The following is a 22,848-nucleotide window of genomic DNA, read 5'->3' on the forward strand; positions in this document are numbered from 1 at the left end:
GAGAAAGGAAAGGAAAATTGTTGCACACTTTATACTAAATATGAGATAATAAAATCATCTTCTTCTCACTGTGGCCAAGTTTATAATCATGGAGATAGTGCTTAAGACCTAAAGACCTATCAGGCCACCTTGTTTTATTAGGGTTATAAATGGATACTTTCAGGTAACCAAACATGTCATTCCAAGATTACATTACATGGGTATAGAATTGGCAGTTCTCACCAACTTTGACATCCTTGTACCCTGGGGGTGAGAGTGGGTGTTTAATGAAGTTTACAGAAACTGCAATAAGACCCTCCAGTTTAATAAAAAAAAAAAAAAATCCCAATGGAATGAGAGACAAGATGGCAGAGTAGAAGGACTTGCTCACCTTCTCTCATGAAAACACCAAAATCACAACTAACTGCTGGACAACAACCATTGATAAAAAAGACTTGAATCTACCAAAAGACATTCTACACCAAGAGATAAAGAAGAAGTTACTATGAGATAGTAGGAGGGGCACATTGGCAACAAAATCAAATCGCATACCAGTGTGTGACCCACAGACTGGAAAATAAATATATCGTAGAGGTTCCCCCACAGGAGTGAGAGTTCTAAGCCCCACGTCAGGCTCCCCAGCCTGGGTTTCAGGAGCCCCCAGGGCATTTGTCTCTGAAGGCCGGTGGGGCTTGAGTGCAGGATCTCCAGAGGTCTGGGGGAAACAGAGACTCCGCTCTTGAAGGGTGCACACAGGTTTCACGTGAACTGGGTCCCTGGGCAAAGCAGTGAGTCCATAAGAGCCTAGGCCAGACCTACCTGTGGGTCTTGGAGGGTCTCCTCAGGGCCTGGGGGTCAGCTGTGGCTCACTGCGGCGGCAAAGACACTGGTGGAGGCCCCAGGGAATACCCATTAGCGTGAGCTCTTGGGCAGCAAAAGCAGTTCTAAGAGGAAGTTTATAGCCACACAATCTTACCTCAGGAAACAAGGAAAAGCACTTCAAACAACCTAACCCTACATATAAAGCAACTAGAGAAAGAATAAACAAAATCCAAATTAATTAGAAGGAAAAAACTATAAAGATTACAGCAGAAATAAATGAAATAAAGACAAAGAAAATAGAAAACATCAATGAAACTAAAAGCTGGTTCTTTGGAAAGATTAAAAAATTGATAAACCTTTAGTTAGATCATAAAAAAAAAAGAGAGCTCAAGTCAACAAAATTAGAAATAAAAAGTTAAATCTGACACCACATAAATATAGACGATCGTAAGAGACCACTACAAGTGACTATATGCCAATAAAATAGACAACCTAGACAAAATGGAAAAATTCTTATTAGAAAGGTACAATCTTCCAAAACTGAACCGGGAAGAAACAGGAAATATGAACAGACCAGTCACAAGTACTGAAGTGGAAACTGTGCTTTAAAAACTTTAGACAGACAGAAGTCCAGGACCAGATGGCTTCACAGGTGAATTCTATCAGACATTTAGAGAAGATGTAACACCTATCCTTCTGAAACTATTCCAAAAAACTGAAGAGAAAGAAACACTCCCAAACTCATTCTAGGAGGCCACCATCACCCTGATACCAAAACCAGGCAGATACCACAAAAAAGAAAATTACAGACCAATATCACTGATGAATGTAGATGCAGAAATTCTCAACAAAATAACTAGCAAACAGAATACAACAATACATTAAAAGGGTCATACACCATGATCAAGTGGGATTTATCCCAGGAATGCAGAGATTCTTCAGTAGCCACAAATCAATCAGTGTGATATACCACATTAACAAATTGAAGAATAAAAACCATATGATCATCTCAATAGATGCAAAAAAGCTTTTGACAAAATTCCATGCTCATTTATGATAAAAAAACTCTCCAGAAAGGGGGCATAAAGGGAACCTACATCAATATGATAAAGGTCATATATGACAGAGCCACAGCTAACATCATAGTCAACAGTGAAAAGCTGAAAGCATTTCCTCTAAGATCAGGAAGAAGACAAGAATGTCCACTCTTACCTCTTTTATTAAACACAGCTTTGAAAGTCCTAGCCATGGCAATCAGAAGAAAAAAGGAATTCAAATTGGAAAATAAGAAGTTAGCAGATAAAATGATACTATACACAGAAAATCCAAAAGATGGTACCAGATAATTATGAGAGTTCATCAGTAATTTCAGTAAGGTTGCAAGATGCAAAATTAATATACAGAAACCTGTTGTATTTTCAAATCAAAAAAATGACATATCACCTCACATCAGTCATAATAGCCATCATAATCAACAATAAATGCCGGAGAGGGTGTGGAGAAAATGGAACCCTCCTACACTGTTGGTAGGAATGCAAATTGGTACTATCACTTTGGAGAACAGTATGGAGGTTCCTTAAAAAACTAAAACTAGAGCTACCATATAACCCAGCAATCCCACTCCTGGGCATATATCAAGGGAAAACCATAATCCAAAAGGATGCAGGCACTGTGATGTTCATTGCAGCACTATTTGCAATAGCCAGGACATGGAAGCAACCTAAAAGTCCATTGACAGGAATGGATAAAGATATGATACATATACACAATGGAATATTACTTACCATTAAAAAGAATGAAATACATTTACAGAGATGTGGCTGGACCTGGGGCTGTCGTACAGAGTAAAGTCAGTCAGAAAATGAAGCACAAATACTGTATAATATCACTTGTATGTGGAATCTAGAAAAATAGTAGAGATGAACTTATTTGCAAAGCAGAAGTAGAGTCACAGATGAAGAGAACAAACTTATGGTTACCATGAGGGGTGGGTGGGTGGGATGGATTCAGAGACTGGAACGGACACATATGCACTATGATTTATAAAATACATAAGTAATGACTTGACTTAATGAGACTCTGCCCGATAGCACAGGGACTCCACTCAGTGCTCTGTGGTGACCTCTGTGGGGACAAAATCTAAAAAAGAGGGGGTATGTGTATACATAGGACTAATTCATTATGCTATACAGCGAGAAACCACAAAACATCATAAAGTAATTGAGTGTTAGTCACTCAGTCGTGTCCAACTCTTTGCAACCCCAAGGACTATAGCCCATCAGGCTCCTCTGTCCATGGAATTCTCCAGGCAAGAATACCGGAGTGGGTTGCTATTTCCTTCTCCAGGGGATCTTTCTGACCCAGGGATCAAACCCGGGGTCTCCTGTATTGTAGGTAGATTCTTCACCATCTGAGCCACCAGGGAAAGCAATTATACTCCAATAAAAATTAATTTTAAATATCTGTTCCATTTCTATATGCTTACAGTGAAAGGTCAGCAAGAGAAATTAAGGAAATAATCCCATTTACCATAGCATCAAAAAGAATAAAATAGCTAGGAATAAACCTACCTAAGGAGGCAAAAGACCTGTACTCTGAAAACTAAGATGCTGATGAAAGAAACTGTTGCTGTTGTTCAGTCGCTCAGTTGTGTCCGACTCTTTGCGACCCCATGGACTGCAGCACACCAGACTGCCCTGACCTTCACTGTCTCCCTGAGCTTGCTCAAACTCATGTCCATTGAGTTGGTGATGCCCTCCAACCATCTCATAAGATGACACAAACAGATGGGAAGATATACCATGTTCTTGAATTGGAAGAATCAATATTGTCAAAAATGACTATAATACTCCAGGCAACGTACAGGTTCAGTGGAATCCCAATCAAATTACCAATGACATTTTTCACAGAACTGGAACAAAAAATTTTTAAAGTTTTATGGAAACACAAAAGACCCTGAATAGCCACAGCAATCTTGAGAAAGAAAAACGGAGCTGGAGGAATCAGGCTCCCTGACTTCAGACTATACTATTAAGGCTACAGTAATCAAAAAAGTATAGTACTGGCACAAAAACAGAAATATATTAATAGGTCAATGGAACAAGATAGAAAGCCCAGAAATAAACCCTCGCACCCATGTCAATTAATCTATGACAAAGGAGGGAAAACTATACAATGGAGAAGAGACAATCTCTTCAATAAGTGGTGCTGGAAGAACTGCAGCACATGGGTGTAACCTTAAAAATGAAAGAATGATCTCGGTTCATTTCCAAGGAAAACCATTCAACATCACAGTAATCCAAGGCTGTGCACCAACCACTGATGCTGAAGCAGCTGATCAGTTTTATGAAGACCTACAAGACCTAGAACTAACACCAAAAAAAGATGTCCTACTCATCATAGGGAATTGGAATGCAAAAGTAGGAAGTCAAGAGATACCTGAAGTAACAGGCAAGTTTGGCCTTGGAGTATAAAATGCATCAGGGCAAAGGCTAACAGAATTCTGTCAAGAGAATTCACTGATCATAGAAAATTCCCATTTTCAACAACATAAGAGCCAACTTTACACCTGGACATCACCCAGTGGCCAATACCAAAATCAAATTGAATATATCCTTTGTAGCCAAAGATGGGAAAGCTGTATACAGTCAGCAAAAACAATACTGGTGCTGACTGTGGCTCCGATCATCAGCTCCTCATAGCAAAATTCAGGCTTAAACTAAAGAAAACGAGGAAAACTGTTAGGCCATCAGGTACAACTTAAATCAATTTCCCCAGTATTCCGAGGAATACTAGTGGAGGTCACAAATAGATTCAAAGAATTCGATCTAGTAAACTATGCCCGAAGAACTGTGGACAAGGGTCCGTAATATTGTACAGCAAGCAGCAAACAAAACCATCTCAAAGAAAAAGGAATGTAAGAAGGCAAAGTGGTTGTTTGAGGAGGCGTTACAAATAATAGAGGAAAGAAGAGAAGCAAAAAGCAAGGGAGAAAATGAAGATTACACCCAACTAAATGCAGACTTCCAGAGGATAGCAAGAGAGAGAAAAGAAGGCCTTCTTCAATGAACAATGCAAAGAAATGAAAACAACAGAAAGGCTAAGACTAGAGATCTCTTCAAGAAAATTGGAAATATCAAAGAAACACTTCTGCCAAAGATGGACACAATAAAGGACAAAAATAGTAAAGACTTAAGAGAAGCAGAGAGATCAAGAAGAGATGGAAAGAATACATAGAAGAACTGTACAAAAAAGATCTTAATGACCTGGATAGTCTCATTTTTTTTTTTTAATTTTCATTACACTAGGAGGTGATTCCAAAAGAACTGTAGCAATTTACATCAAAGAATGTTCTTCTATATTTTCCTTTAAGACTGGCTTCTACAAATTTGTCCCAGTTCTGGTCGTGGAGTCATTTTTTCTCACCCTTGGCTTCCCCGGTGGCTCAGATGGTAAAGAATCTGTCTGTAATGCAGGAGCCCCGGGTTCGATTCCTGGGTCAGGAAGATCCCCTGGAGAAGGGAATGGCTACCCACTCCAGTATTCTTGCCTGGAGAATTCCATGGACAGAGGAGCCTAAAGGGCTACAGTCCATAGGGTCTCAAAGAGTCAGACATGACTGAGTGACCAACACATTCACTTGAGTCTCAACAGATAACAGATGGGGTTCCTGGGGGGGGCGGGGGGTGCGGTAGGGAGTGTGCGTATCACAACACTTGATGGAAGGAGATTGAAAGGGTGACTCTTCCCAGCCTACTCACTCACACATTCTGGTGTTCCTATGCCTGCCCCGAGGATCACGGCCACCTGTGCCACTGCTGTTGATGAGAGTGTCACACTTGCAGTGACATTTCAGCTAGTACCTCTCTCTTCCCCAAAGTGAGTCTTCAGCTATTCAAAGACAACTGTTATGTTTTCTCTTTAAATCTCTTATTTTCTAGACCCAAAAGCCCAGGTCTTAACCAATTCCATGGGGTCCTAGGTTTGGAGACCTTCAACTGATGGTTCTTTCAGGCAGGGCTCAGATTGGTCAGTGTCTGCCGCAGTTTGGCACTAGAAACCAGACACGGAACCCCGGCTGGGATCTGTTGGATAAGTAGAGCTGAACTATCACCTCCTTTTGGTTTTAGTTTTTAAGAAAGCAGGACTCAAATCTAATTAGAAGAAACTTGTAGTTTTATGTGGGTGTTTTTATGCCACTGGTCAAGCCTAAATGACGTCGACGTTACAGACAACTGTCCTGAGAAAGGGAGCAACTTCCTCTTTGCCCACTGCTAGAGCACACACCACCTAATACTCAGATAATCCTTCAGATACAGCTTGAGTAGCAGTGTGAACATGTACACTTAGGCAGGCAAACCTTTCCAATTTTGATTAATAAGAGGGAGCAGTCTCAACTATGAAACAAAGTGGTAAATAAAAGTTACAACTCATGAAAGGCTCAAATTACAAGAGGAAATATTCACTTTTAAACAAAATCCTCTTTGACATAGTTTCTTTCCTAATAATTTTCAGTCATTTCAAACTGTGGACTCAAGTTTTTTCAGTCTCCAGATGACTGTTGGGCCACACAATGTCTGTGGTCCCAGCTACAACCTTCTTAACCATTATGTTGGGGACACTAATATATGCCAGGCACTAAATCATATGTATATAATTTGTATGTATGCTGTATGTGTGTATATTTCTACCCAGACACTATTTTCCTATAAAAAAAAAAGTTTATCACTTATAAAGCAGGATTTATTACTCTCATTTTACAGATAGAACAAATGAGGTACAAAGATGGTAACTTGGATACTGTCCTGTAGCTGTAATAATTAGAGGTCAACAGATATAAGCTGTTACATCTGCCTGAACATGGTACCACTTCTCATAAATATATCCTATTACAACTGTCAGAGGCTGAATTAGCTGCCTCTGAGCTTAAGTGGCTACCATTTTAGGTCTGATATCTGCTGGGCATCATTTTTATTCCCCAGACACAGGGACAGTGTGTGAAAATGAACACAGGGTTCATGAGTTCCAGACTACATTCAGGTTGCTCTGATTTACTTCAGGACTGACATACCACAGCACAACCCCAAAGCACTGTGCCCTTGGAGGGCTTAGTCAGCGTTCTTTCCTTCCAAGTCCCTAGCCCTGAGCTGTGATGTGGTAGAACTTGATAAATCTTGGTGGAATTTACATATTGCAGAAGTTAGATGCTTATCATTGCAAAAGAATCAATCCCAGGGACTTCCCTGCTGGTCCAGTGGCTAAAACACCACACTCCCAGTGCAGGAGACCAGGTTTGATCCCTAGTCAGGGAACTAGATAGCACATGCCTCAACTGAAACCAAGTGCAGCCAAATTAATTAATTATCTTTTAAAAAAAAGAATCCATCTCAGGCCTATTGCCCTCCCACTTCTACCTGCATGTTTCTCAGGTACGAGTCATTGAGAGAATGAATGAACTTGTGTTCCTACTCATCAGGCACCATTACAAATCAATGCAGAAACTTAGCCTTACATCTCCTTTCCTTTTTCCCCTCCCAGTAAGTGAAAATGGTGACCACCTTGGCAGATGGAGGAGACATGAACACAGTTGTGGGAAAGAAGTTTCTCCACTCCAGAACTAACCAAAGGAAACGGCTGAACCCCATTACACACAGAATCATAATCAACTGGACTTGGAGTTTGCAAGATGTCAGGGGAGCCTTGGCGGAAAGGCTGATCAGCAGATGTGAAAAATACCACACTCGTCTGGCATTTGCTGTTGCTTGCTGAACTGTGAAGAACTGCATGAACTCTGTTTAAGCTGCTTTCTATACCATTGCCAATCACCTTTTTGGACTTGGAAGTGCTATTTTCCTATTGACACTTGCATTATTTCATTTTGCATGCATCCAGTGATTATCCATAAGCAACATATGTAATCTGCGCATATATTTTTTAAAGATCCATCCACGCAAAATGGTAAAGTCTAAATTCTCTTCTTTTTGCAAAGTTATAATCATAGCCCATGTCATTAAAAGTTTAAATTGGTTTCATATAAAGATCAGTGTAATAGGTCTGCATATACTTTATAGAAAATTAGCTTCTATAAAGATTTTTTCACTGTTTACTAGTGAAATGAGATAAGCAAAGCTATTTATAAAAGGCCTTATGTCGTGTACATACATTGTCTTTGAAATATTTGTGATTTAGTTTATTGCTTGTAAAAGAGAAATTATATAATTTATTTAGTAAATACTATTGTAAACTATAGTTTTATTGAGAGAAATAAAATATTTTGTTCTCAATTGTGGTTTATGGTCTTTATATTTTTCCTTTTGTTAATAAAAAAGAAGTAACTTTGACATTCCTCATTTTTACATATTCTAGACTGCTAAATAAACTGACTCTCATGATAGGTGAAAATTGAGAGAAAATTCTCCAGGCCCTGAGAAAAGATTCAATAACAGATTCTGCTAAGTTTGCTCAAGATTTTTTTCCCAAATGTCCTGGTGTTAGTCAGCTTGCACTATGTTACATTGTGGTAACAATCCCCAAATCTCCAGACTGGGGATCCAGAGCATCCTCTAGGACATGCCACTTTTCTGGCAGAAGAATAAAAGTGATAATGGAACCATGGAGCTCATAAAACTAGTGCTTAAATATGGTTTATAGAACTTCTGCTCACATTCCAAAGCAAATGGCCAAAGCAAAAGACACTGACAAGTCTGATGTCAAAGAATTGGGAAATATACTTTTCATATAGGAACAGACACAGCAGAGGGGGACGATGAACATTTTAAGCAGTTAATACATCTGTAGGGCCTTCCCTGGTGACTCAGTGGTAAAGAACCCACCTGTAAGAGACACGGGTTCAATCCCTGGTCTGGGAAGATCCCACATGCCATGGAGCAACTACGCCCATGCACTGCAACTACTGAGCCTGTGCTCTAGAACCCGTGCTCCAGAACAACAGAAGCCGTGGCAATGAGAAGCCTAGCACCATAACAAGAGAGTAGCCCCTGCAGCAACAAAGCCCCAGCACAGCCAAAAATAAAGAAAATTATTTTTTTCTAATATTCACTGGATGGACTGATGCTGAAGCTCCACACTTAGGCTACCTGATGCAAAGAGCCAACTCACTGAAAAAGAACCTGATGCTGGGAAAGACTGAGGGCAGGAGAAGGGGGAGACAGAGGATGAGATGGTTCGATGGCATCACCGACTCAATAGATATGAGTTTGAGCAAAATCCAGGAGATAGTGAAGGACAGAGAAGCCTGTTGTGCTTCAGTTCATAAGGTCACAAAAAGTCGGACACAACACTGACAGAAGAACAACAAGGATTTAAAAAAAAAAAATACATCCAAAATGTCTTTTGAGTGTCCTAAGCAGCAGAAGCTTAAGAGGCTGTGTACTCATACACTATGGAAAAAATCATTAGAAAGCAAAAAGACATTCCTGGTAAATACTCATTGTAAAATATTAACACTTCAAGTTAAAGCAGACTGATTCTCATAAGCAAATGTGGTATTAGCTTTCGTAAATACAGCTTGGAGCCATGGGACAAGTAGTAATTTCACTTGCAGAGTTGGTGCTGGGACTCAGTCCTGGGTCGAGCTATCAATGGGAAATTCTACTGAAATGGATTGTGGAGGGTTCTTGCTGTCTCTTGCCTTGCTGTCTCTAGTATCCACATGTGCTAGCAGATGCCCGTTCTTCCTACAGGGTTTTTCTTAACTGGAATCCCACTCTTATCTCCTCCCATTTGTAAATCTACAATTTAAGCATGGGTCCTTGAGCGCAGGACCCATTGACTATATAAGGGTCATAGATGGATATTATTAGGACCATGAAGTATATGCACAAGTTCAGTATGCCTTTGTGTATATGGGGGCTTTTTTCATGAAGAGAAAGGCTATAATTTCCATCAAATTCACAGTGACAGATCCACGAATTGTCAGGAACCACTATTTTGAGGCTTAACTCAAATACTACTGCAGTGCCATAACGCTGTCTGTCTATGATCCCCAACTCCCTCCCCCCACCATCATCACCCTTGGTCAGCCGTGGTCATCTTACTTTTCTCAGAAAATCTCAACACTTTCTACCTTTTTTCAATGCTGGAAGTATAACTTAAATATAATAAAGTATACAACTACTAATTGCATAGTTCAGTGAATTTTTACATACAAATGCACCCTTGTAACCTGCACCTAGAACAAGTCATAGAATATTTCCAGCTAACCTACAGAGGATGAGATGGTTTGATGGCATCATTGACTCAATGGACATGAATGTGAGCAAACTCTGGGAGATAGTGAAGGACAGGAAGGCCTGGTGTGCTGCAGTCCATGTTGCAAAGAGTTAGACACAACTGAGCGACTCAACAACAAACCTACAGGCTCTTTCATGCCCCCTCCCCATCATTGCCACTGGTAGGATTGATGCCTCCTCTTCAATGCCCCCAAAGGTAACCATAATTATTACTTCTATGATTATGGATTAGTTTTGCCAATTCTAGAACTTCATATAAATAGAAACATAGGGTATGTGCCCTTATTGGCTTTCTGGTATTGCTGTTGTTCAACACTGTATGAGATCCATTCATTTCATTGTATACAATGAAAGTTCATTCTTTTTCATTACTAAGTAGTATTCCATTATAAGATTACTCCACAGTTTTCTACTCTATTACTGATTGACATTTGGAGTCATAAGCAGGCACATTCAAAGGTAAATAATGAGTCCCCCAGACTGCTTCTTCCACACAGCTTCTAGATGCAGACACCTCAACTTCTAGCACCCATACTGGGTGTTGAAATATTTTCTCTGGAAAAAAAAAAAAAATCACTATCAGGAAATGGATGACCATCCTCTAAATTTGCATAGGGTAGTCTGAATTTAACTCAAGCATAATAACAGTATATACTTTCACTCTCAAAAACATTCCATTTTTTTACCACAAATTATATTATTACCTTACCAAGGGGGAAAGCTTAAAGATAAACACTGGGGATTCCCCAATGATTGACTCAGCCAAGACACTCTACAGTGAAATTCAGCTACATCCCCCACACTCAATGCTCACAGCATTAAGTCCTCACTCAATGAACGGCCAACCAGGATCACAAGACATCTAAGGAAATTCTCTAAAATGAGGCTGAACTATGCAAACAGAAAATTGCAGCTGGGGAAAACAAGGGCTCTAAGAAGTAAACTTCAAATAAAAGAAATCCAAATTGGAAAAGAAGTAAAACTGTTACTGTTTGTAGATGATACAGAAAATCCTAAAGATGCTACCAGAAAACCACTAGAGTTCATCAATGAATTCAGTAAGGCTGTAGGATGCAAAATTAATACACAGAAATCTATTGCATTTCTGTATACTAACAATGAAAGAACAGAAAGAGCAATTAAGGAAATAATCCCATTTACCATTGCAACAATGGTACCTAGGAGTACACCTACCTAAGGAAACAAAAGACCTGCATGCAGAAAACTATAAGATACTGATGAAAGAAATCAAAGATGACACAAACAGATGGAGAAATATACCATGTTCTTGAATTGGAAGAATCAATATTATGAAAATGACTATACTACCCAGAGTAACCTACAAATTCAATTCAATCTCTATCAAATTACCAATGGCATTTTTCACAGAATTAGGACAAAAAAAATTTTTAATTTGTATGAAGACAGATAAGACCCTGAATAGCCAAAGCAATCTTGAGAAAGAAAAATGAAGCTGGAGGAATCAGGCTCCCTGACTTCACACTATATTACAAAACTACAGTAAGACACTATGGTACTGGCACAAAAACAGAAAAATCAACGGAACAAGATAGAAAGCCCAGAGACAAACTCGTGCTTCTAAGGCCACCTAATCTATGACAAAGGAAACAAGAATATACAATGGAGAAAAGATAATTTCTTAATAAGTGGTGCTGGGAAACTGGACAGTCACATATAAAAGAATAAAATTAGAACACTCTCTAACACCGTATACAAAAATAAAATCAAAATGGATTGAAGACCTAAATGTAAGGCCTGATACTATAAAACTCTTAGAGGAAAACAAAGGCAGAACACTCTTTGAAATAAATTGCAGCAAGATCATTTTTCACCCACCTCCTAATGAAAATAAAAGCCAAAAAACAAATGGGACCTAGTTAAATTTAAAAGCTTTTGAAGAGCAAAGGAAACCATAAACATAACAAAGACAACTTCAGAATGGGTGAAAATGTTCACAAATGAAGCAACTAAGAAGGGATTAGTCTCCAAAATATACAGACAGCTCATGCAACTCATTATCAAAAAGACAACCCAATTAAAAAATAAGCAGAAGACCTAAATAGACATTTCTCCAAAGAAAACATACAAATGCCCAAGAGGCACATGAAAAGATGCTCAGTAAAGCTAATTATTAGAGACATATAAAATCAAAACTACAATGAGATATCACTTCACACCAGTCAAAATGATTATCATAAAAAAATCCACAAACAATAAATGTTAAAGAGTGTGTGGAGAGATGGGGACCATCATACATTATTGGTGGGAATATAAATTGGTACAGCTACTATGGAAAACAGTATGGAGGGTCCTTTAAAAATTACAAATAGAGCTATCACATCACCCAGCGATCCCACTCCTTGGCATATACCCAGAAAATAAAGGATACATGCACTCTGATGTTCACTCACTGCAGTACTGTTTACAATAGCCAAGACATGGAAGCACCTAAATGTCCATCAGCAGAGGAATGGATAAAGAAGATATGATACATATATAATGGAATATTACTCAGCCATTAAAAAGAATGAAATAATGTCATTTGCAGCAACATGGATAGACCTAGAGAGGATCATACTGGGTGAAATAAGTCACATAGAGAAGGAGAAATCTTATATGACATTCCTTATATGTGGAATCTAAAAAGAAATGATACAAATGAAGTGACTTACAAAACAGAAAGAGACTCAGAAAATGAAATTATGGTTGCCAAGGTGGGTAGAATGGGGCAAAAGATAGCAAGGGAGTTTGGGATCAATGTGTACACATGACTATATTTAAAATGGATAACCAACAAGGTCCCGCTGTATAGCACAGGGAACTCTGCTCAGTGTTATAAGGCAGCCTAAATCAGAGTGGCGTTTGGGAGGGAAGGATACGTGTGTATGTCTGGTTCGGTGCCTTTGCTGTCCAACTGAAACTATCACAACACTGTTAATCAGCTATATTACAATGTAAAATTTAAAAGAAAATTAAAAAGACATACAGATGGCCAAGAGATGCAAGAAAAGTTTATCAACATAGATAATTATTAGAAAAATGCAAATCAAAGCTACAATGAGGTATCACCTTACATTGGCTGGAATGGCCATCATCACAAAATCCATAAACAATAAATGCTGGAGAGGGTGTGGAGAAAAGGGAACCCCTCTACACTGTTGGTGGGAATGTAAATTGGTACAGCCACTATGGAAAACAGTACGGAGGTACCTCAAAAAACTAAAAATAGAGCTACCATATGACCCAGCAATCCCACTCCTAGACACATATCAGAGAAAGCCGTAATTCGAAAGGACACATGCACTCCAATGTTCACTGCAACCCTGTTGACAATAGCCAAGAAATGGAAGCAACGTAAATGTCTACTGTCAGATGAACAAAGAAAATGTGGTACATATATACAATAAAGTATTACTTCGCCATAGTACAGTATTAATCGCTCAGTTGTGTCTGACTCTTTGCGACCCCATGGACTGTAGCCCACCAGGCTCCTCTCTCTAGGGACTTTCCCAGGCAAGAATACTGGAGTGGGTTGCCATTTCCTTCTCCAGGGGACCTTCCCAATCCAGGGATCAAACCCGGGTTTCTTGCATTGCAGGCAGATTCGGAGCCACCAGGGAAGCAAAAGGTACAAAATAGTAACATTTGCAGAGGCATGGATGGGCCTAGAGACTGTTATACAGAGTGAAGTAAGTCAGAAAAACAAATATATATTAGCGCATATATGTGGAATCTAGAAAAATTGTACAGATGAACCTGTTTGCAAAGAAGATATATAGACAGAGACACAGAGAACAAATATATGGATACCAAAGGGTGGGTAGGATGGGTTGGAAAGTTGGGATTGATGTTTGTACACTACTATGTATGAAGTAGGTGGCTGGTGAGGGCCTACTGTATAGCACAGAGAAGAAAAAATAGAATATACAATCTGTTCGTAGGCTATATTAAGTTAACCTTAAAAATGCATTCCAATATACATGAGGTACAGAAATATACTGTCTGACCCTACTTATATGAGGTGCCTAGAAAAGTCAAATTCAGAGAGTCAGAAAGTACACTGGTAGATGCCAGGGGCCGAGAGGGGGGGAGGGTGGGTGGGGAAGGGCAATGGGGAGTTCAGTGTTTAATGGGAACAGAGGTTCAGTTTAGGAAGGTGAAAAATTCAGGAAATGGATGATGGTGAGAGTTGCATAACAATGTGAACATACATAGTGCTACTTAACTGTATAGTTAAATACAGTTAAAATAGTACGTTTTCATACTATGAGACTTCTACCACAATAAAAAAAATTTAATTTCCCACACATCTTCAAAGATAACAAATTATATGGCACCCATGAAACATAACCAGAATGTTGTGACAAAAATGAGCATTCTTACAGATGGCCAAAAAGCACATGAAAAGATGATCAACATCACTAATGATTAAAGAAATGCAAATCTAAACTACATGCACCCCCATGTTCATTGCAGCACTATTTACAATAGCCAGCACATGGAAGCAACCAAAATGTCCACCAACAGAGGGATGGATAAAGAAGATGTGGTACATATATATACAATAGAATATTACCCAACCATAAAAAAGAACAAAATAATGCTATTTGCATGAGTGGACCTAGAGATTGTTATACCAAGTGAAGGCAGACAGAGAAAGACAAATATCGCAAGATAATGCTTATATATGGAATCTTAAAAAAGGGTACAAATCAACTCATTTACAAAGCAGAAACAGAGTCACAGATGTAGAAAACAAACATGGTTACCAGGGGGTAAAGGGGGAGGTATAAATTGGAAAATTGGAATTGACATATACATACTACTATATATAAAATAGATAACTGATAAGGACTTACTGTATAGCACAGGGAACTCTACTCAATACTCTAACGGCCTATATGGGAAAGAATCCAAAAAAAGAGAGGATACCCTTTGCATCATGTTAGACTTAGTAAATAGGCATGGTAGTCTTGAGCAGACATAATCTAATAACCTATATTATATATAAATAATAAAATGTATAAAGCCTCCAAATTTTTCTAAAACCTAGACCTAGAGACTGCCTTATTGAGTGAAGTCAGTCCGACAGAGAAGGAGAAAAATCGTTTGACATCCCTTTTATGTGGACTCTAGAAAGAAATGATACAAATGTACAAAATAGAAAGAGACTCACAGACTTAGGACTTAGAATACAAATTCAAGGTTGCCCGGGGGAAGAGATAGTTAGGGAGTTTGGGATCAACGTGTACATACTTCTGTATTTAAAATGGATAACCAGCAAGGACCTACTGTATAGCACATGGAACTCTGCTCAATGTTATATGGCAGCCTGGATGGGAGAAGGGTTTGGGGGAGAATGGATACATGTATTTGTATGGCTGAGTCCCTTCACTGTTCACCTGAAATTATCATAATATTGTTAATCAGCTATACTGCAATACAAAATAAAAAGTTGAAAAAATAATTAAAGTGAATATGTGTGTTATTCGCTCAGTTGTGTCCGACTCTTTGCGACCCCATGGACTGTAACCTGCCAGGCTCCTCTGGCCATGGGATTCTCCATCAAGAAGACTGGAGTGGGTTGCCATTTCCCTCTCCAGGGGATCTTCCTAACCCAAGGAGCGAGCCCTGTCTCCTGCATTGCAGGCGAATGCTTTACCATCTGAGCTATTAGGGAAGCCCTTTTGAATATGTGTATATGTATGGCTGACTCACTTTGCTATGTACCTGAAACTAACACAACATTGTAAATCAACTATATGTCAATAAAATTTTCAACTTAAATAAATGTAGAGAGTCTAGCCAAGTTAAAGAGCCCACACTTCTAACCCCTTATACTATATAACCTCACATATGTAGTAACCTACATATGTATATAACCTGTATGTGTTATATAACCTCATATATGAAGGCTCTATATAGATGAAAAAAGCAGTAACAAAGGAAGAGACTTATGCAGGGAAAAAGTAGGAAACAAAAAAAAAGATAGTTGGATTTTGTATAAGAATTTAAGAGCTGTATGTGTTAAATGAGAATAAGAAAGTACGAAAACAGTAGATGTTAAAATTACAAGGTTACATATTGAACTGAAACATCTTGGCATGTTAATATACCCAGGGAAATAGACCTGTGTTGTATTTTAGGGCTAACTAGGATTAGCGTAACAGCTAAGAAAAATGAGATAGCATACCCAGATGTTTGCATAAATAGATGAAATTAAATGCAAAAATCATCAGTAAAAATAGCATGTATGCACTGGAAACACATTCAAGGACATGTGTTATACTGCACCAAACAAAACAAGGCATTTACATAATGTGAGCATCATAGAAACATTTATTTAGACTGTTATTAAATACTAACTAGGGATATCAATACTTACAGAATTTTAAGTTTCTAATATGTGAAACAAAAATTAAATGGTAACATTCAAATTTTTGTGCCATGCATTTGCATTGCTGAATTTTTTTTTCTTTTAAACTTTTTATTTTATATTGGGGTATAGCCAATTAACAATATTGTGATAATTTCAGGTGAAGAGTGAAGGGACTCAGCCATGCAGATACATGTATCCATTCTCCCCCACACCCTCCTCCCATCCAGGCTGCCACACAATATTGAGCAGAGTTCCATGTGCTATATAGTAGGTCTTTGTTGGTTATCCATTTCAAACATAGCAGTGCATAAACGTTGATCCCAAATTCCCCGTCTCTTTCCCCCAGCAACCATAAGTTCATTTTATAGGTCTGTGAGTCTCTTTCTGTTTTTTAAGTTCATTGGTATCATTTCTTTTTAGATTCCACATATAAGGAATGTCATACAAGATTTCTCTTTCTCTGACTTATTTCACTCAGTATGAAATATACTCTCTAGGTCCATCCATGTTACAGCATATGGCATTGTTTCATTCTTTTAATGGCTGAATAATATTCCATTGTGTGTGTATATATATATATACACACCACATATTCTCTATCCACTCCTCTGTCCATGGACATTTATGTTGCTTCCATGTCATGGATATTGTAAACAGTGCTGCATGTATCCTTACGGATCATGTTTCTCTCCAGATATATGTCCAGGAGTGGGATTGCAGGGTCATGTGGTAGTTCTATTTTCAGTTATTTAAGGAACCTCCATACTGTTTTCCATAGCAGCTGTACCAATCTACATTCCCACCAACAATATATGAGGGTTCCCTTCTCTCCACACCCTCTCCAGCATTTATTATTTGTGGATTTTTTGATGATAGCCATTCTGGCTGGTGTGAGGTGACATCTCATTGTCGTTTGGATTTGCATTTCCCTAATAATTAGGGATGTTGAACATCTTTTCATGTACCTGTTAGCCATCTGTATGTCTTCTTTGGAAAAAAGTCTATTTAGGTTGTCTGCCTATCACGAAAACTGGACAGCCACATGTTTTTTTAAAAAAAAAAAAAGATCATTCTTAACTTCATAAACAAAAGTAATCTCAGAATGGATTAAATACATAACGTGAGACCAGACACTATAAATCTCCTAGAGGAAAACATAGGCAGAACACTCTGACATAAATCACAGCAACATTTTTTGATCAATCTCCCAGAATAATGGAAATAAAAACAAAAATAAATGGGACCTACTTAAACTCAACAGTTTTTGCGTAGCAAAGGAAATAATAAACAAAATGAAAAGACAACCCACAGACTGGGAGAAAATATTTGCAAGTGACATATAAGGAATTATTCTCCAAAATTTACAAACAGCTTATGATGCATAACAGCATCAAAACAAACATCTATGCATTGCTAAATTTTATAGACCAAATACTCTAGAAACCATGCAAATTTAACTTTTTGTTTTTAGATTTATAACAAAGAAAATGGTAATTTATAATATTCATTGTTTGGTGCATACAGATAAAGATTTCAATATATATTTTAGCTTTTAAGTGATTAAATATATGGAAAAAGAACGAATATTCTGGAAACATAAAAGAGCTCTTGGAAATTAAAAACATGATAGTATAAATTAGAAACTGAGAGAGAGAGTTATTAGGAGATAAGGTTGAAGAAATACCCCAAAAAGACTAAAAATAGGTGAAATGGAATAAGAAAACTTGAAGACCATTAGATCCAACAACAGGACTTCCAGAAAGAGAAAATAGAGACAATGGATGTAAGAAAATCCTCAAACAAATAAGTCAAGAAAAATTTCCAAAGCTAAAGGATATGAGTTTGTTTCCAGATTGAAAGGGACTGAGTGCCCAGCACAATGGATGAAAATAAACCTGACCATGCAACTTCAGACCACCAAGGATGATGACAAGATTCTACGAGGTTTCAGACAGTAAAATTAATTTTATATAAAAGCTCAAGTCTCAAAATTGTATCAAATTTCTTAATAGCATTCTGATAGCTAGAAACCAATGGAACTATGCCTTTAAAATTCTGAGAGAAATGTATTGCCAACCTATAATTCTATATAGGCTGCCCTGTGGTTCAGCTGGTAAAGAATCCGCCTACAACGTGGGAGACCTGGGTTCGATCCCTGGGTTGGGAAGATCCCCTGGAGAAGGGAAAGGCAAACCACTCCAGTATTCTGGCCTGAAGAATTCCATGGACTATATAATCCATGGGGTTGCAAAGAGTCAGACACGACTAAGCAACTTTCACTTATAATTCTATATACCAAAAAAAAAAAATTCTATATACCCTGTATATTAGTCAGTGTTCTCTCAAGAAATAGGATGGGGGAGACATAGACATAGATAACAGGTTTATTTTCAGAAATCGGCTCACACAACGGCAGGGAAAGGCAATTCTGAAATTCATAGGGCAGACTGTCAGGCTAGAAACACAGGCAAGGGTTGATGGAGCAATTCTGAGACAAAATCTCTTCTTTTCCAGGAAACTCCAGTTTTTGCTATAAGGCCTTAACTTGATTTATTTAATCACTTAAAAACTAAAATATATATTGAAATCCTTATCTAGCTACCCTTTACCTTGAAAGGGTAATCTCCTTTAAAATCAACTGATTAAAGATCTTAATTATGGGACTTTCCCGTCAGTCTAGTGGTTAAGAGTCCATGCTTCCAATGCAGGAGTGTGTGTTTGATCCCTGGTTGGGGAACTAAGACCCCACATGCCTCTTGGGGTGGCCAAAAAAAAAAAAAAGAGAGAGACAGATAAAAAATAATAAAGATCTTAATTATAGCCACAAGATATTTTCAGTGTTTCAAATATTAGTGTTTGATTAAATAAATAGGTGCTCTACCACTAGCCCAGTTGATACATAAAATTAATCATAACTCCCTGGAAAACCAACTAAAAATGAGGGTAGAATAAGTTATCTATGCAAAAATCTTTTCCATCTTCCCTTTATCTAGAGACTTCCAAAAGATATGTTGAACCAAAATGAGATAATAAACGAAGAAAAAGAAAGGCATGAACTAGAGAAATCACTGGATCAAAAAAAAAAAAAGAGGTCAAACCCAAAGGGAGGTGAAAGGAATCCCTAGGAATTCCCAACCCAACACGGCAACAATGAAGGAGATCTATAAACACATCACTCCAGATGGGAGCAGGTGAGATGGCTCCAGACACAACTTCTCCAAGAAGGTGAAAATACCCAAAGACTTATCAAATGAGGACAGAAAATTAATTCTAGGTATCCTGGATCTGAGCCTGGAGCAGGGAGCAAGGGAAGGTTATTAACAGAAAAAAAAACTGGTTAAAATATGGAATTTAGTTAATAGTAAAAATATGAATAAAATTTGGAATTTAGTTAATAGTATTGTACAAAAGTCAACGCTTAGTTTGTAAAAACCAATGTTAATAACGTATGTAAGTATGACTCAAGAGAAACTAGGTAAATGGTATGTAGAAACTCTGTTCTAGGGAATTCCCTGGCAGTCCAGTGGTTAGGACTTGGCATTTTCACTGCCGTGGCCTGGGTTCAATCCCTGGTTGGAGAACTAAGATCCCACACGGTGGGCAAAAAAAAAAAAGAAAGAAACTCTGCTCTATCTTTGCACATTTTCTATAAATCTAACATTATTCTCAAAAAAAAAAGATTTAATTAAAATTGAAGAAATAGGGAAAAGATTTAAACAGACATTTCAAAGAAAATATATGGCTGGGGACTTCCCTGGTGGTACAATGGATAAGAATCGGCCTGTCAATTCAGGGGACACAGGTTTGATCCCTGGTCCAGGAAGATTCCACATGCCATGGAGCAACTAAGCCCCTGAGCCACAGCTACTGAGCCTGAGAGCCCCAACTACTGAAGCTTGTGTGCCTACAGCCTGTGCTCTGCAACAAGAGAAACCACCACAATGAGAAGCCCACGCACCACAACGAAGAGCAGCCCCCACTCACCACGACTAGAGAAAGCCTGTGCACAACAATGAAGACCCAGCACAGCTAAATAAATTTAAAAAAAGAAAAGAAAAGATATGGCTGACAAATAAGAACAGGAAAGATGCTCAACATCATCAGTCATTAGGGAAATGCAAATTAAAACTATAATGACATGGACATACACTAAACTGGCTTTTTGTAATTGACAATACCAAGTGCTGGTGAGAATGCAGATTCTGTCATACTTTGCTGTTGGAAATGCAAAATGGTACAGCCACTATGGAAAAATTTGTCCACTTCTAATAAAGTAAATCATATACCCTTATATGACTCAGCAATTCAACTCCAAGTATTCACCCTAGAAAATGGAAAAGTTCTATTTTCATAAGCACTTTTATGTGGATACATATAACAGCTGTATAAATAATCACCAAAACCTGAAAACAACCCAAATGTCCCACAATGTGTAAATGGATAAACTGTGGCTCATTCATACAATGACATGACACACAGCAATAAAAAGAAAAGAATTACTGACACATTCAAAACTATGGATGAATCTAAAAGGCATTACGCTGAGTGAATGAAGCTAGACTCTAAAGGTCAATTACTGTATAAATTCACTTATACGACATTCTAGAAAAGGTAAAATGATAGGGTAAGAGAACAGGTCAGTGACTGCCAACTAAAACAGGAGTAGCATGAGGAAATTTGCTTCCCAGACAGCTCTAGTGGTAAAGAGCCCGCCTGCCAATGCAGGAGACCCGGGTTCCATCCCTGGGTTGGGAAGATTCCCCTGGAGGACAGCATGGCAACCCACTCCAGTATTCTTGCCTGGAGAATCCAATGGACAGAGGACCTGGCAGGCTACAGTCCATAGTGTTGCAAAGAGTTAGGACTAAATATTAACATACTTAAAGGGAGAAATAATACAATAATGGTAGAAAACTTCAACACCTCATTTTCACTAATGGATAGATCATAAAGATAGAAAATCTATAAGGAAACATTGGACTTAAACTACACATAAGACCAGATGGACTTGACATTTTCAGATCATTCTATCCAAAAGCACCTGTATACACATTTTTCTCAAATGCACAGTGAACACTCTCCAAGATATGTCATATGTTAGGCCATAAAAATAGAAAAGGTCAGTTTTCATTCCAATCCCGAAGAAAGGCAGTGCCAAAGGATGCTCAAACTACCGCACAATTGCACTCATCTCACACGCTAGCAAAGTAATGCTCAAAATTCTCCAAGCTAAGCTTCAGTAGTATGTGAACCATGAACTTCCACATGTTCAAGCTGGTTTTAGAAAAGGCAGAAGAACCAGAGATCAAATTGCCAACATCCGCTGGATCACCGAAAAAGCAAAAGAGTTCCAGAAAAACATCTATTTCTGCTTTATTGACTATGCCAAAGCCTTTGATTGTGTGGATCACCACAAACTGTGGAAAATTCTGAAAGGGACGGGCATACCAGACCACCTGACCTGCCTCTTGAGAAACCTGTGTGCAGGTCAGGAAGCAACAGTTAGAACTGGACATGGAACAACAGACTGGTTCCAAATAGGAAAAGGAGTACGTCAAGGCTGTAACCTGTCACCCTGCTTATTTAACTTATATGCAGGGTACATCATGAGAAATACTAGGCTGAATGAAGCACAAGCTAGAATCAAGATTGCCAGGAGAAATATCAATAACCTCAGATATGCAGATGACACCACCCTTATGGCAGAAAGTGAAGAAGAACTAAAGAGTCTCTTGATGAAAGTGAAAGAGGAGAGTGAAAACATTGGCTTAAAGCTCAACATTCAGAAAACGATGATCATGGCATCCGGTCCCATCACTTCATGGCAAATAGATGGGGAAACAGTGGAAAGAGTGAGAGACTTTATTTTGGGGAGCTCCAAAATCACTGCAGATGGTGACTGCAGCCATGAAATAAAGGGATACTTACTCCTTGGAAGAAAAGCTATGGCCAACCTTGACAGCGTATTAAAAAGCAAAAACATCACTTTGCCAACAAACGTCCGTCTAGTCAAGGCTATGGTTTTTTTCCAGTGGTCATGTATGGATGTGAGAGTTGGACTTTAAAGAAAGCTGAGCACTGAAGAATTGCTGCTTTTGAACTGTGGTGTTGGAGAAGACTCTTGAGAGTCCCTTGGACTGCAAGAAGTTCCAACCAGTCCATCCTAAAGGAAATCAGTCCTGAATGTTCATTGGAAGGACTGATGTTTAAGCTGAAACTCCATACTTTGGCCACCTGATGCAAAGAGCTGACTCATTTGAAAAGACCCTGCTGCTGGGAAAGATTGAGGGCAGGAGGAGAAGGGGACTACAGAGGAGAAGATGGTTGGATAGCATCACCGACTCAATGGACATGAGTTTGAGTAAACTTCAGTAGTTGGTGATGGACAGGGAGGCC

At 38.5% G+C, this 22,848-nt stretch overlaps 1 protein-coding gene across 3 annotated transcripts in view; it reads left to right on the forward strand.

The window, feature by feature from the left end:
• The window catches only part of PIP5K1B (phosphatidylinositol-4-phosphate 5-kinase type 1 beta), a 357,429-nt gene extending 349,411 nt beyond the window's left edge, over positions 1-8,018 (forward strand). For all 3 annotated transcript variants that reach the window (XM_061132834.1, XM_061132832.1, XM_061132833.1), the window contains exon 15: positions 7,339-8,018. In XM_061132834.1, coding sequence (XP_060988817.1) covers positions 7,339-7,341 — 3 coding nt within the window. In that variant the 3' untranslated portion in view covers positions 7,342-8,018. The remainder of the gene's footprint in view (positions 1-7,338) is intronic.
• The last annotated feature ends 14,830 nt before the right edge of the window (positions 8,019-22,848 follow it).

This window comes from Dama dama, chromosome 29 (assembly GCF_033118175.1).
Source record: "Dama dama isolate Ldn47 chromosome 29, ASM3311817v1, whole genome shotgun sequence".
NCBI lineage: Eukaryota > Metazoa > Chordata > Mammalia > Artiodactyla > Cervidae > Dama > Dama dama.